The sequence below is a fragment of the Kogia breviceps genome, chromosome 16 (genome assembly GCF_026419965.1).
Source record: "Kogia breviceps isolate mKogBre1 chromosome 16, mKogBre1 haplotype 1, whole genome shotgun sequence".
Lineage (NCBI taxonomy): Eukaryota > Metazoa > Chordata > Mammalia > Artiodactyla > Physeteridae > Kogia > Kogia breviceps.
In genome coordinates, this window is record NC_081325.1 from 68,513,086 (window position 1) to 68,528,213 (window position 15,128).

Sequence of the window (15,128 nt, forward strand, 5' to 3'; positions counted from 1 at the left end):
GCACAGTAACTGGTTTAGGGATTTTAATAAATAATGTGTAAAAGAATGGACTACTTTGAAGTTAAACATATGCAAGTTGGGTTTTTTTTTTTACTCCCTGTAATAAAATTTGAATTTATTAAAAGGTGTATTGTACTATATGTAGTTACATTATGGAGTGTATATAATTAGTTTAATAAATTATAGCCTTAAGAAAACTAGGAAATAGATTTTTTAAATTAAGACATAAATAGGCCCTGGTAAAGTAAACCTACATTATATAATATGTTGTGAATAATATAATGTGTGTGTTTTCATGCTCATGAAATAAGTCCTAGACTCCAGAATTGGAGGACTCCTTAGGTTTTAAACTTTGGTTTAAAAAATTTATCAATTTTTGGGCTTCCCTGGTGGTGCAGTGGTTGAGAGTCCGCCTGCCGATGCAGGGGACACGGGTTCGTGTCCCGGTCCGGGAAGATCCCACATGCCGCGGAGCGGCTGGGCCCCTGAGCCGTGGCCGTTGAGCCTGCACGTCCGGAGCCTGTGCTCCCCAGCGGGAGAGGCCACAACAGTGAGAGGCCCGCGTACCGCAAAAAAAAAAAAAAAATCAATTTTTGTTTCAACTTTGTTATTACATAACATCCTAAAAATTGACAGTCTTTTCAAATGTGAGTAAAAAGAATCACATTTATTCTGATTCTAGACATCCAGATTTGACTTTTTCTTGTGTCATCACAGTCTGTGTTTTTCACTGCTGAACCTCCATCACCTGGTGCATAGGAGACACTTAACAAATATCCACTGAATGAGTACATAGACATAAAACCTTATCTGTTTATTAATAGAAAGCCTTCAAATCCATAATTTCCAAAACATTATCAGGGGACATTATTATGGAGATACTGATGTTGTTTCGTTCTACATATGGGTTTTTTCCCCTCCTACGACTCACTTATATTTAAGAGATGGGTTGGTTGAAATTATCAAAAATAAAAACTGTTACTTATTAAAAGAAAAATTGATGACTTAGGTGTTTAGAGAAACAGAATAAGATTGAAATTTAAATCTGATTGATCTGTGGGGAATTTCTATATGTTTATTATCAATATTAATGCACTTAAGTAATTTAAGGAGACCAGTGCTTTTACTCTATTTATGTTGCAGGCATGAAGGACCTGGATATTTTTTCTTAATTTGCTTTCCACTTTATTTTAATACAGTTTACATTTAATAAGGAGGAGACCTGTAAGCTTGTTTGTACAAAAACATACCATACAGAGAAAGCGGAAGACAAACAAAAGTTAGAATTCTTGAAAAAAAGCATGTTACTGAATTATCAACATCACTGGTAAGACGTGGAGATTTGGGATTTGGGGCTTTTTCCTTTTCAAGAAGAAACCTCTGTTTCATTGAATGTGTAAATACTTCATTGACTCTATAAAAATAGCAAATAAATTTATTTCCTTTTTTTGTTATTAGTAATATGAAGTAGTGACTTATATTTGCCAGAGGATTACTAAGGTTGACAGCTTAAAGTATCATCATTTTCTGCACTTAGATTATTGTAATATCTGGTACTTGTTTAGGTACACAGACCTGTTTCCTAGAGCACTTCTTTTATTCATATGTAGTTAAAAGGAGCATATTTATGCTTTGGGAAAGGACCTGGATCAGTCTTCTAGAAAAATACTGTTATTTTATACTTGCAGGCCATGAAAAAGACCATAGGAAAACAAAATTTAATTTTCATTTGATATTTGAGAAATAGCATCTACTTCCAATAAAAATACTTATAATTTGTGTAATCTGTTTTTTATTTTATAAACATGATGTAACATTCACAATGTTTTTACCAGTTTGCATCATAATCAAAAAGCATTAAAAAATTAATTTTTGCTTCCCCAGTAGTATTTACTTACTATACAATATTCAAACAGTATTTAAAAAGGGTCTCAAAAACCCAGCTTTTCAAATATAACCAATTGTTATTCTTCCAGATAATTTTGCCAACAAATGCCTGTATTCTATGGTGGTCATGGTTTACATATGTTTTGCCTCTTCCAAAAAGTGTAAGGTGCTGGAGGTGGTAAACAGGACGGCTATCTTTGTAGACTTCCTCTTGAATGTTTGTCCTGTCACTATCTCAGATTGACCCGTTTGCCCTCACTCAGGGAGGTGAGAACCATTGATTTCAGTTTGGACATGACCACATCCTGTGGCTCAGTAGGATTGTTGGAACCTCTCATTCCCTCTTGCCTCCTTGGTTTCTCCCCATCCTCCCCTCCATACACGTAGAACAAAAAAATCCTAGAGAGGGGCAACCCTGGGTCACATGCCCATTCATGAACGAGTCTGTGATTAGGGTGATTCACTCTGATTGGCTAGACCTGGGTAAAATACAACTGAACCACATAGAAATGAGTCTCCCATAGCAGGGCTCTGTTAGAAGGACGGAAACGTGCCCGTTACACTTGCATCAGCTTCTTTCTCATCTGACCCTCAGTGCTAACAGGAACTTGAAAGTCTCCTCCATCTCTTCATTTCTTTGGTTTCTGATAAGGCAAGAGCTTTTTTCCTGTAAGCTACTGTGAGAATACTACTTAATTGCTGAGTTAATGTAACTCGGGATCCATTTCTCATTCATCAGTAATTGAAAAGTTGCCCTTGGTGTTTTCTCTTTGCTTAAAATTGTTCTTTCCAGCCTTCAAAATCATATTTAAGGCTCAGTCCTTATGAGCCTTAAGGCTCATTTTCACCCCTTCTACCTCCATTTACTCTTGACAGCTGTCCATTTGTTGACTGAATGAAAGAATGACTCTTTAGGCCACTATGGGTGATTTTTAGCTTTCTCTTCTACCCTCTGTTCTTAGAATCCTGTTTAGAGTCTTCCTATTAAGGATAATAGAAGCACCTCTTCTTCAGTAGTTTCCTGACAGTAAAGTACTTAGATATATTTTTGACTTATTTATGATACAATTAACATAGGTACTGTTTTGATCCCAAGATGCTTAATAACAAGAAGAATAATTTAAAATAGTTGCAAACGTAAACAATTCTGCCTAAAAAAATAAACTGGCACAATGCTGGTAGATAGTGATTTTTGTAGTTGAATCAGAAAAGTTTATGATTTCAGGTCTGAATCCATTAACAAAAAATCTAAGCCATATCACAGATATACAGTCTGGTAATTATAGGCAATGGGCTTTAGTCCTTAAATCAGTTCATTACACATTTAGAAAATATTTGATTCATATTGATGAATTTATGTGAACCATTAGTTGAGTATATTTCTGTCCTTGGCTGACTTCAGACATTTTTACTATGTAATTTGATTTTAAGCATAGATAGCAGAGTTGACAGAGATGAAATAGCAGGAACCCTTAGAAATACGAAAGATTATACAAAGTGTCTTCTACTGCCCTCAACTTCTTTAATCCTGCTCCCCAGAGGTAGTATACTATTATTTCTCCTGTATGTTTCCAGATTTCTGTGCACATGTATGTATATAAAAGAGTATGTACCTTTTAAAATAACAGTGGAATTATTGTACACATTCTGCACATTGATCACTTTAAGAAAATATGGGCATTTTTTCCATGTAAAGTACATCTATAGATCTATATCTACCTCATTCTTTTTGTAATTGTATCGCATTCCATCACATGAATGAACTGTAGTTCTTCCCCCATAACACTTTAACCACACTACCTTCTGAACGATTAAAATGACTGATTATTAGTTAGTGCACCAACTCATTGTTCTCATTATAGAGAACAGTTAATTAACAGTAGTTAATTTTCATATATAAATTGATGAATACTTTTAATTCTTATTTGGGACTTTAGAATGTAATTTGAGGATCATCTTGGCTTACTCTGTCAATAACGTTAAGCTACTTCTTGATTCTTGAGACTGACTGATTTTTTTTTAATATATAAATTTATTTACTTATTGATTTTTGGCCTCTTTGGGTCTTCATTGATGGCACACAGGCTTTCTCTAGTTGCGGCAAGCGGGAGCTACCCTTCGCTGCAGTGCGCAGGCTTCCCGTTGCGGTGGCTTCTCTCTTGTTGCTGAGCATGGGCTCTAGGTACACAGGCTTCAGTAGTTGTGGCTCACGGGCTTAGTTGCTCTGCGGCATGTGGGATATTCCCGGACCAGGGCTCGAACCTGTGTCCCCTGCATTGACAGGCAGATTCTTAACCATTGCACCACCAGGGAAGTCCCCTGACTGTTTTGATACCAGCAGTAGACACTTGAATTCCCTGTACTCTGCAAGGTTTGTGATTATACTTTTTGCCTAAGTTTCCAAGTCTTTGTGACATTTGGTTTATAAAAGTGTAATTTATTTAACTAGTATAATCAAAAGTACTTAGTCAAAAGTACTTAAATTTTTTTAGTACCATAAAACCACCAGACTCTGGCTTATTGGACAGAGAGGGGTCTTTGAAGATATTTTAGTCTAGTGGGTGCCAGTCTTGGATCCCAGTAGGCTGGCAAAGGAGAATGATGTGCTATTTTCAAAAATTCAAAACCCCAATTAGATAGTGTAAATTAACTTATGTTAAAACTATGTAGAATAACCTAAATGCCAAGTTTCATTGCTTTTGGCTGCACTTTTTTTTTTTTTTTTTTTTTGAGTGTATTGTGGCAACATGGGTTATTCCATTCTGATCAGAAACTCTAGAAATTAATTTACTGGGAAAATTGAGTTATTAATAAATGAAGCTTGACTGCTAGAAGTGTTTCAGATGGAGCCCCTGAGGGTAGAGGGAAATAATGGAAGGCAGTCCTTAATGGTAAAAAATTGGGGCCAGTCATTCGACCTTTAACCTTTTGAGTCCTCTTCTTACACTCTTTTTCACTATATCAGATTGAGAATAGAATTTTTAAATATTTTTGGTGTTATGAATTTCAATAGCTACTACTTCCCAACTTAGCAAGACAGTAATTGAAAATTATATTCTTTAAGTTTTCTTACATTTATTTCCAAGGGTTTGTTGGGGTTTTTTTTTGTTTCCAGCCAGGCAAAGGTTATGTCAAGGCATTATATAAATGATACATTTAGGATGTTCACCTTTAAAAAAAACCTAAATTGCCCCTTAATTCTCATTTTGTAACTAGCACTATAATTTTATGTAGTACTCTCTCTGACATGATAGTGTAAAGATATTAAAATTAATATATTGCTAATATATATTCATTGACTAAACTTCATTGTCTATCTAAAACATTAAAGCAATTAACTGATTCTTGAGGCCTCCAGAAAATCTGAATTATTTATATTATATAACATGATTTTCATGCTTGTGATATTTTAGTCTTTTCATGGGAACTGCTAGCTATAATAATAAGCAACTTAATAGTGTAGGTGATTCTAAAATTTAGTATACTGGGTACTATTAAATAGCATTTAAGTGTGACGAGACATGTTTTATTAGGTCATTAATGTATACCCTGGGTGAATATAGAATCATAATTTTACTTCCTAAGGCATACATTAATTCACAAATAAAACATGCCCTGGAGTGTTGTCTTATGACTGTAATACGGCTAGTATATTTTTAGTAATTTTTAAAATTTGTATCCTGTTATGTGTTTTGGGCATTGGGGACCCCATGCTCGCCATTTAATGTAATTATACAGGACTACAAAATTTTATTCTTTACTTTTATCTTTTTTTAAAAAAAAGTTTCTTTTCACTATAGAACTTGAAAGGTTTATTTCTCTAACTTTATAGCAGCATTTCTTTTAGACATAAGTTGGACTTACACGGTTTTAATAGGTGATACTATTATTTTCACTTTTTCACGTGGCCCTTAAGTTGAATATTTCCCTATATCTGGCAGTTATAGTCTTCTCCTTTTTATTGAATTACCTGAATAATAAAAGACGTTTGTTTCTATACTATTCCATAAACTGTTCCCAAGGAACTAAATATATTGCTTTGCACCTATTTAGAGCTTTTGAGTGTTTGCTGAGGGTAAATTATACTTAGGTGTCTAGATAATGGTATTGTTATATTAGCGATCGCAGTAAATTAATTAATTTACTCGCTTTCAAAGAAGGTATAGAGATTTTTTTCCCCACTACAGTGTGTCAGATATTGGCAAATACTATTACTTATGAAGTACCACATTTTATCAAAATTCTTTGATTGTAGTTTTGACACCTTAAGGCATTTTTAAACATTTAAATTTTACAAAGTGTTGACACAGATTTGGGAAGTAATTCTTAGTCATGTTTGGTGGTTTCTAACTTGACTTTTATTTCTGTGCATAGGATTGTGGATAATATGCCGGTAACATGGTGTTATGATGTTGAAGATGGTCAGAGGTTCTGTAATCCTGGATTTCCTATTGGCTGTTACATTACAGATAAAGGCCATGCAAAAGATGCCTGTGTTATTAACGTAAGTTTGTGATAAACTAACTCTATGCTATTTTTTAAAATATGGCTTTTTGGTAGAAGGCATCAATCTTTATCTGGACAAAAATTGTTTTATTCATCGAATGAGTGCAGTTTAGATGTTCTGAAGGGCAACTGCTCGGTCCTTTTTTTATTCTTTTGGCTGTGACGTGCAGGTTGCAGAATCTTAGCTCCCCGACCAGGGATTGAACCCGGGCTGCTGCAGTGAAAGCGCTGAGTCCTAACCACGGGACCGCCAGGGAATTCCCATACCTAGTCTTTAAATTTAAGCCAGATTAACAATTTACAACTCTAGAACTAAAATAATTCAGATTCAGTTCAACATTTACTGGCAGTGTCTCTTATATGCTAAACACTATGCTATGGACTAGGACTTTGTATGTTCTGACTCTGTTAAAAGTTAAATTCATAGGGTTTCCCTGGTGGCGCAGCGGTTGAGAATCCACCTGCCGATGCAGGGGACACGGGTTCATGCCCCGGTCCGAGAAGATCCCACATGCCGCCGCGGAGCGGCTGGGCCCGTGAGCCATGGCCGCTGAGCCTGCGCGTCCAGAGCCTGTGCTCTGCAACGGGAGAGGCCACAACAGTGAGAGGCCCACGTCCCGAAAGAAAAAAAAAAAGTTAAATTCATAAATCTTACATATTAAAAAAAAAGTTCATGGTTGACTGCCAAAAAGACCTCTTAATAAGTCCATGAAATTTGTATTGCGAATTTAAGTCCATAGAATATTGTATTGTAAAAGTTTGGTATTACACCTTTTTTAAAAGGTATCAATCTTTGAGGCCATTCTTTTACAATTTAAAAAATAAAATAATAAAGTGAAGACATTAATTTAGAAATTAATCAAAATTATTGGGGATATATATTAAATTTTGTATAATGAAGACAACCTGATTTAATCTCTTAATGAATATGACCTGGTAGTAGAAGTTAGCATGAGCTCGAACATGAAACTGGTTATTTGGTTAATGCTTTTCTGAGAGTTGACCAGGGACTCTTGAATAATTTAGGTTATTGGTTTATTCTGAAGTTTTAAACTTCCATGGAGGAAAAGTGTTAAAATGTGTAACATTTAGCATGCTCATAACATATAATATTTAAATTTTTATTTATTTTTTTATTTTCGAAGGGAAAAGCTAGACAATAAGAGATGTCTTGTCAGGTACTTTTAAAGTTTTATGTAAAAATTAAAACATTAAAGAAGTGTAATTTGTACCCCTGCCAGTTAGTTTTGGCTTATAAAGAGTTTAAGCTTATGGAAGCATAACTCTCCCAGACCTCAGACAATACTGCAAAGCTACAGAAATCCAGACAGCATGATATTGGCAGAAAAACAGACGTATGAATCAGTGGAACAGAATAGAGAGCCTAGAAATAAACCCACACACCTATGGTCAATTAATATTCAACCAAGAGGCAGGAATATGCAATGGAGAAAAGACAATCTCTTCAACAAGTGGTGCTGGGAAAACTGGACAGCCACATGTAAATCAATGAAGTTAGAACTCTCCTTCACACCATTCACAAAAATAAACTCGAAGTGGCTTAAAGACTATAAATATAAGACATGACACCATAAAACTCCTAGACGAGAACATAGGCAAAACATTTTCTGACATGTTTTCTCATGTAGTAATGTTTTCTTAGGTCAGTCTTCCAAGGCAATAGAAATAAAAGCAAAAATAAACCAATGGGACCTAATCAAACTTATAAGATTTGTACAGCAAAGGAAACCATAAGCAAAATGAAAAGACAGTCTACAGACTGGGAGAAAATATTTGCAAATGATGCAACTGACAAGGGCTTAATTTCCAAAATATACGAACAGCTCATACAACTCAACAACAACAAAAATAAACCAATCAAAAAAATGGGCAGGGCTTCCCTGGTGGCGCAGTGGTTGAGAGTCCGCCTGCCGATGCGGGGGACACGGGTTCGTGCCCCGGTCCGGGAAGATCCCGCGTGCCGCGGAGCGGCTGGGCCCGTGAGCCATGGCCGCTGGGCCTGCGCGTCCGGAGCCTGTGCTCCGCAATGGGAGAGGCCACAACAGTGAGAGGCCCGCGTACCACACAAAAAAAAAAAAAAAAAAAAAAAGAAAAAAAAAAAAAATGGGCAGAAGACCTAAATAGACATTTCTCCACAGAAGACACACAGATGCCCAGTAGGCACGTGAAAAGATGTTTAACATCACTGGTTGTTAGAGAAATGAGAATCAAAATACTACAATGAGGTATCCCTTCATAACGGTCAGAATGGCCATCATCAAAAAGTCTACAAATAATAAATGCTGGAGAGGGTGTGGAGAAAAGCAGTATTCATAGCAGCACTATTTACAACAGCCAAGACATGGAAGCAACCTAAGTGTCCATCAGCAGATGAGTAGATAAAGAAGATGTGGTACATACACACACACAATGGATTATTACTCAGCCATAGAAAGGAATGAGATAATGCCTCTTGCCGCAACGTGGTTGGACCTAGAGATTATCATACTAAGTGAAGTGCATCAGACAGAGAAAGGCAAGTATATGGTATCACTTATATGTGGAATCTAAAAAAACGATACAGATGAACTTATTTACAAAATAGAAATAGATTCACAGACATAGAAAACAAACTTATGGTTACCAAAGGGGAAGGGGGGGGAGGATAAATTAGGAGTTTTGGATTAGTTGATACAAACTACTATAAATATAATAAACAAGGTTGTACTGTATAGCATAGGGAACTATATTCAATATCTTGTAATAACCTACAGTGGAAAAGAATATATATATAACTGAATCACTTTGCTGCACGCCAGGAACTAGCACAACATTGTACTTCAATTAAAAACTATACTTCATGGGCTTCCCTGGTGGCGCAGTGGTTGAGAGTCCGCCTGCCGATGCAGGGGACGCGGGTTCGTGCCCCGGTCCGGGAAGATCCCACGTGCCGCAGAGCGGCTGGGCCCGTGAGCCGTGGCCGCTGGGCCTGCGCGTCCGGAGCCTGTGCTCCGCAACAGGAGAGGCCACAACGGTGAGAGGCCCGCGTACCACAAAAAAACAAACAAACAAAAAAAAAAAAAAAAAAAAAAAAAAACTATACTTCAATTTTTTTTAAAAAGTTAAAACTTTCACATTTTTATGGGGAAGGATTAAAATTCTGTCCAAGTTCAAATTTTCTTACTTGTTTTGGCTCATTTTAAAATTTTATGTTTCGACTCTTTTATAGCCATTTTTCTACCACTAACTTTAAGTTCTGCTCCACAGTCAGAATTCCATGAGAGAGATACATTTTACATCTTTAACCATGTTGACATCAAAATATACTACCATGTTGTTGAAACTGGATCCATGGGAGCAAGATTAGTGGCTGCTAAACTTGAACCAAAAAGGTAATTATACAATAGATAAAAATAAATAACTGTAAGTGAAATTTAGACCCAAAGAATAAATATTTTGGGACCAGTTAACTTTTTCCTTAATCAGTATTCTGGCATATAATTTGGTATTTTAATTGATTTTGCTAAAACTCCCTTTAGCGTGATTTGTTACTGAGTTATGGGTTGCCCAGAGAAACCATACAAATATTTATTTTCCTGTCATGGTAAGTAGCCAAGGTGCCTTTCTGTTTTGTTTTTCAGTCAATTTTTGACAGCTTTTCTATGTCAGCTTGGAATGGAGAATATAAGTGATTAGGCCCATGTTCCCTTTTACAGTGGAAAAGCATTACCTCAGATATTTGCGGCTTTCAGAGGCCCAAATGAGCTGATTAGTGTGCCTTTTGAAAGTCTGCATGCAGTGTTAGATGCCAGTATGTGATAAGTCATTGAAAGGGCATCTCTTCAAATTGTCAGCTTTTTTAGTGTGAAAAGACTTCTCAGTTATTTGTGAGATGCTTCTTTGATTGAGTATTCTTTTCTTTCCATGACTCCCCACTCCCCCACCCAACTGATAGAGCCATTTTCTTGTGCCACTAGTGGTAAAACAATGCATGCCATAATAGGATGGCAGTTAATTTAAGCTCCCTCGGTGTTTGTTTTGATTTCTTTAAAGATCATTTAATGCTCTTCAAGTAATGTTTTCCAAAGTTTGGTTCTTATCTTGAGTAACAATTTTGTACACTTATAACTAAGCCATTTATTTATATGAAGTAAGTATTTGTATTATTCAGTGTGATATGAATCACTTTTGACTATCAGCAGCATTGTGAAATACGTACAAAATCTCTAACCTTTACTCCATTTAAAAAAACTATTTTATCAGCATCTTGCCAAAATGTTTCTTCCCTCAGCTTCAAGCACACCCATATAGATAAACCAGACTGCTCTGGACCCCCCATGGATATAAGTAACAAGGCTTCTGGGGAGATCAGAATTCCCTATACTTACTCTGTTAGCTTCCAGGTGAGTGTGATTTTTATCTTCAGTATAACGCAGAAATTGATTTTAAGTTCATATTACTTAAACTAATTAAAAATAGATTAGCTTGTCAAATAGATAAGCTTTTAATGAGTTAATTTTTGGAATAGTTTGTCAGTGCACCAGGCAACATAATTGCACTCAAAACTAAGTCTTCGTTTAAATAAGAAGTATGGGGAGTTGGAGAACTGAGCCTGATTTAAAGCGTTAAGCCATAAGAGATACAAACAAGGCAAAAGGTAGAAATTAGGCATGAAGGATGGTATGAAAGTGTCAAAGATATGCAACAAGCATTTGGGCAAACAACACCATTTTTAAAATTAGGATTTGAGTGTAAGCTTAAATGGAAAGTTTCCTGATGGTAGATGATCTGTATAGGTTCTTAGGTAATTCAAGGGAGGGTTTTCTTAGGAGGAAAGGAAAAGTTCATTTTATGAGAATCTTGGGCAATACTCCACCTCTATTTTTAATAAACTGTCTTGGCAATCCAATACAGTTGTGATGTTTACTGTCCCTAAATTGTGTGTAATTTTGCAAGCGTGGTGCAGTAAATTGTACATATTTCTTTCTAGGTATTAAGAGCTCAGTGTGGGTAACACCTGCCAGAAGCTCAGGGTACCTAGGTTATGACTCTGGTCTGGTTAGATGTCTCATAGGTATAGATAGATGGCATCAAAGAGAATAAAGAATAAGCTATTCCACTCAATTTTCTGAAAATAATTAAATACTCTAAAGCTCTAAATCTTGACATTTAAAATAAGCCTTTGCTAATTAAGATTTAAAGTAAGACTTTAAAAAAAATACAAGTAACTAGATACTTTTTTAGGAACTCTTATTTTTTATTTACTGCTTAACTTTATTCTAATTTTCCTGAGACTTGAATAAATCTAGGTCCATAAGTCTCATGACTAACCCAGGTTATGATAATGAGGAATTGTATCTATTGACTGGAATGTTAAGCTATGAATGGAAATTTTTGGATTCCTAATACGCTTTATTGGCAAATTCTTATTTAAAGAGTGTGTGTGTGTGTTTTTAAATCCCTCTAGGAAGATAAGAATATCAGATGGGCATCTAGATGGGACTACATTCTGGAATCTATGCCTCATACCCACATTCAGTGGTTTAGGTAAGAGCATGGAATTAATCTTCTTTGTGCTCTGTGTCCTTATTTTATTCTCTGTCCCTTTGAACATCTCATTCACTCTGATTCTCCAGTTATTCATAACGCTGGGCTTTTGAATTAGATAGACTTGGGTTCCGTCCTGGCTTTAGTCACTGGTTGTGAGTCAGGCTAGATCATCCAGTTTCTCAGAATCCATTTCTTTATCTAGAAATAACCTGTCTCATGGGACTATTCTGAGGCTTGAAGGAAGTAATGAAACAGAGCATTTGAGCACCTTACCTGGCACGGAAGAGGGCTCAGTAGACAAGCCACTGCGGCTGTTATGACTATTATTATTATTATTATTATTATTCTCTAAGCACGACTCAAAACTTTTATCTAGAGAGCTGTTCATGGTGCCATCACTCTCCTTTTCCTACTTTACTGACTAATCTTTTTTGATACTCATTAGTTTACTGAGTAACTGTTTTTCAGTAGATTTCTTGAGGGTACAGACCAGTCCATTGTTGATCCTTGCAGCTTATGTTGTCCTAATTTGGGCACAGTAGTTATTAATGTTGACCATGGAGAAAAAAAATTGTAGTTCTCAACAGACCACAAAATTATATTATGATAAGTACATAGTTATGTATCCACTAGAAGTCTGTGTAGCAGAACACAGTTCATTGAATTTGTTGGATTTTAGATCAAGTTTTTAATTTGATTAATGCTGTTTTAATGTTACTCAATAAATAGTTTTTAAAGTTTTGCTGTTCCAAAGATTAAGCTGTAGATTAATCCTCGCATGCTTATTTCTGCAGCATCATGAATTCCTTGGTCATTGTCCTCTTCTTGTCTGGAATGGTGGCTATGATTATGCTACGGACGCTGCATAAAGATATTGCCAGATATAATCAGATGGATTCTACAGTGAGTGAAACATCTGGACTGTTCTTTGGTCTGCCAAGGATAGTCTCTATTTTTTCTTTGGAAAAAATTTAAATAATAGGTTTAGACAGAATCTGCTTTTAAAACATTCTTCTCAAAAGTTACCCTGAATTCACATTTTCAAATAGGAAAATGATCCTTAACGATTGGTTTTCTTTAGAAGTTTAGTGACTGCAGCTCTCGGAACTGAACTGTTCACAGCCTCATCTGCATCAGTAGAGGGTGTAGAAAGGGTGCAGGTGCACAGCTCTAGCTCTGCCCTCTTTTCACTTACGTGCCATCAACTCTGTCAGAGTCTATTTCCAGCAGACATTCCGTTTGTGAAACAGCAAAGTTGAGTAGAATAGCTCCCAAGCAATTTTTATATGTGTGTATGTTTAATTTTTTAAAATTAATTTTAACTGAATTTTTATCATTTCAACCTTTTGGTGGATTCAAAGTAATTAATGCCTCAACTTCATTTATTCACATTTTAAGTTGCATAATGTTTTACATTTTATACTTTTTAATTTCCTAGCAGCTCTTTAACAAAATTTCCACAAGAATCACTACTTGTAATGAATACATAAAACTCAGATTTTCATTGTTTTCTCTTCCCCAGCTCTTTAGCTCCCCCCATCTCTCTGTCCTTTTCTAATTAGAAAAAAGAACATACTAATGTTTAGAAGCTTTTTAGCACTTGTACACCACAGTTTCTTTTCCATGATTTTATTGATTGTATGCCTTATTAAATATTTGATTAAAATAATTTCACAATACTCTGTTCATAATTGACAATTCCAAATAATTGCTGAGTTAATGGAATTTTTTTCTTTATTTGTACAGAGGTGGCCTTGGGGTACAGGCGAGGAAAGCCTGTTTCCAGTCTTGCTCCCATTCTTTCCCTCCTGCCAGTCTCTCATCATAGCCATCAGAGCATATCTGTTCAGGGTCGTTTCACCCCCAGTGACAGCCCTCCAGTGACTTCCACTGCACTCAGTGAAGCCATAGTCTTTACAGTGGCCCATAAGGCTCTGCAGTAGCTCTTGGAGCTCTGCTCCAGCCATGCTGGTTGCCTTGCTGTTCCTCAGACACATCAGGCGGGTTCCCATTTCCAGGCCTTTACAGTTGCTTTTCTGTCTTCCTCAGATGTTCATCCCTCAGGGAGCTCCCTCACGTCCTCCTGCTCTTCACTGAGATACGCTCTTCCCAGTGAGACCTTCCTCACCATCCCGTTAAAATTACATCCTCTCCACCCGCACCCCACATCCATACTTCTTATCACCATCTAGAGTACTATGTATTTTACTTATTTTGTTTATTGTCTGCCTTTCCAATGAGAATGTGTACTCGTGAGAAGAGGGATTTTTCTGTTATACTCACTGTAGTATCTCTGGTGTTTTAAACAGTGCCAAGCATATAGTTGGTGATCAACAGATATTTGTTGAATGAATTAATAAACAAATTAGCCCTTGATGTACCAGACTTGATGCATTGCTGGGCTTATGATAGGTTAAAAAAAAAAAGGTATCCAAGGACTCGCCCAAATCCACCCCATACCCCCAAATTGAATGAGGCCAGAGCAGGAAGCAGTACAAGCATGAGAAGTTGAAGTTCTCCTTTGGGTCTGTGCTTATATCAAGTTTTTAACCAATTGGGACATTAAACCTGGGGTCAGTGGTGAGCCTTGATCTCCTCTGTATTAAGCCTGGATTCTTGAAGGGGGGCAAAATGGTTCTAGGTTAGTCAGTGCCTTCTGATTCTCAGCAGAATCGAGTAGAAATACTCTGAAGGAAAGTCTCTCAATTTTGGATTTGCAGGATTCCCCCCATTTAAGGTCAGTAAAGTATGATCTATTAATCAGATATTCACAAAAATTTACAATAAACAACAAATTTACACCAGGTCCCAAAGATTTCAGATGTTAAGATTATTAATTGCAGAGTATAAGATACATGAAAAAGTAACAGCTACGATTTTCCAGCACAGATGAAAGAGATAAGAATCCATAGATAAAGGATACACAATATATCCAGAGTAGGCTAAATAAAATGAAATCCACACCTAGATCAACTGGGCAAAACCACAGAACACCAGAGAAAAGAGATCTTAGAATCAGCCAGAGGGGAAAAAGAGTGAGCATCTGCAAAGGAAAAACAATTAAATTGGCCATGGAAGCTCAAAACATAATATTTTTAAATTGGTAGTGAGATAAATTAACTATTTACATAGAATCATGTACTCAGAGATGCTGTCTTTCAAAAATGAAGATGAGGGCTTCCCTG

The 15,128-nt window shown here is 36.3% G+C and overlaps 1 protein-coding gene across 1 annotated transcript in view; it reads left to right on the forward strand.

The window, feature by feature from the left end:
• The window catches only part of TM9SF2 (transmembrane 9 superfamily member 2), a 57,244-nt gene that overhangs the window by 19,159 nt on the left and 22,957 nt on the right, over positions 1-15,128 (forward strand). The window contains exons 4-9 of the mRNA XM_059041967.2: positions 1,200-1,327; positions 6,262-6,391; positions 9,661-9,785; positions 10,685-10,796; positions 11,861-11,940; positions 12,738-12,846. Coding sequence (XP_058897950.1) covers positions 1,200-1,327; positions 6,262-6,391; positions 9,661-9,785; positions 10,685-10,796; positions 11,861-11,940; positions 12,738-12,846 — 684 coding nt within the window. The remainder of the gene's footprint in view (positions 1-1,199; positions 1,328-6,261; positions 6,392-9,660; positions 9,786-10,684; positions 10,797-11,860; positions 11,941-12,737; positions 12,847-15,128) is intronic.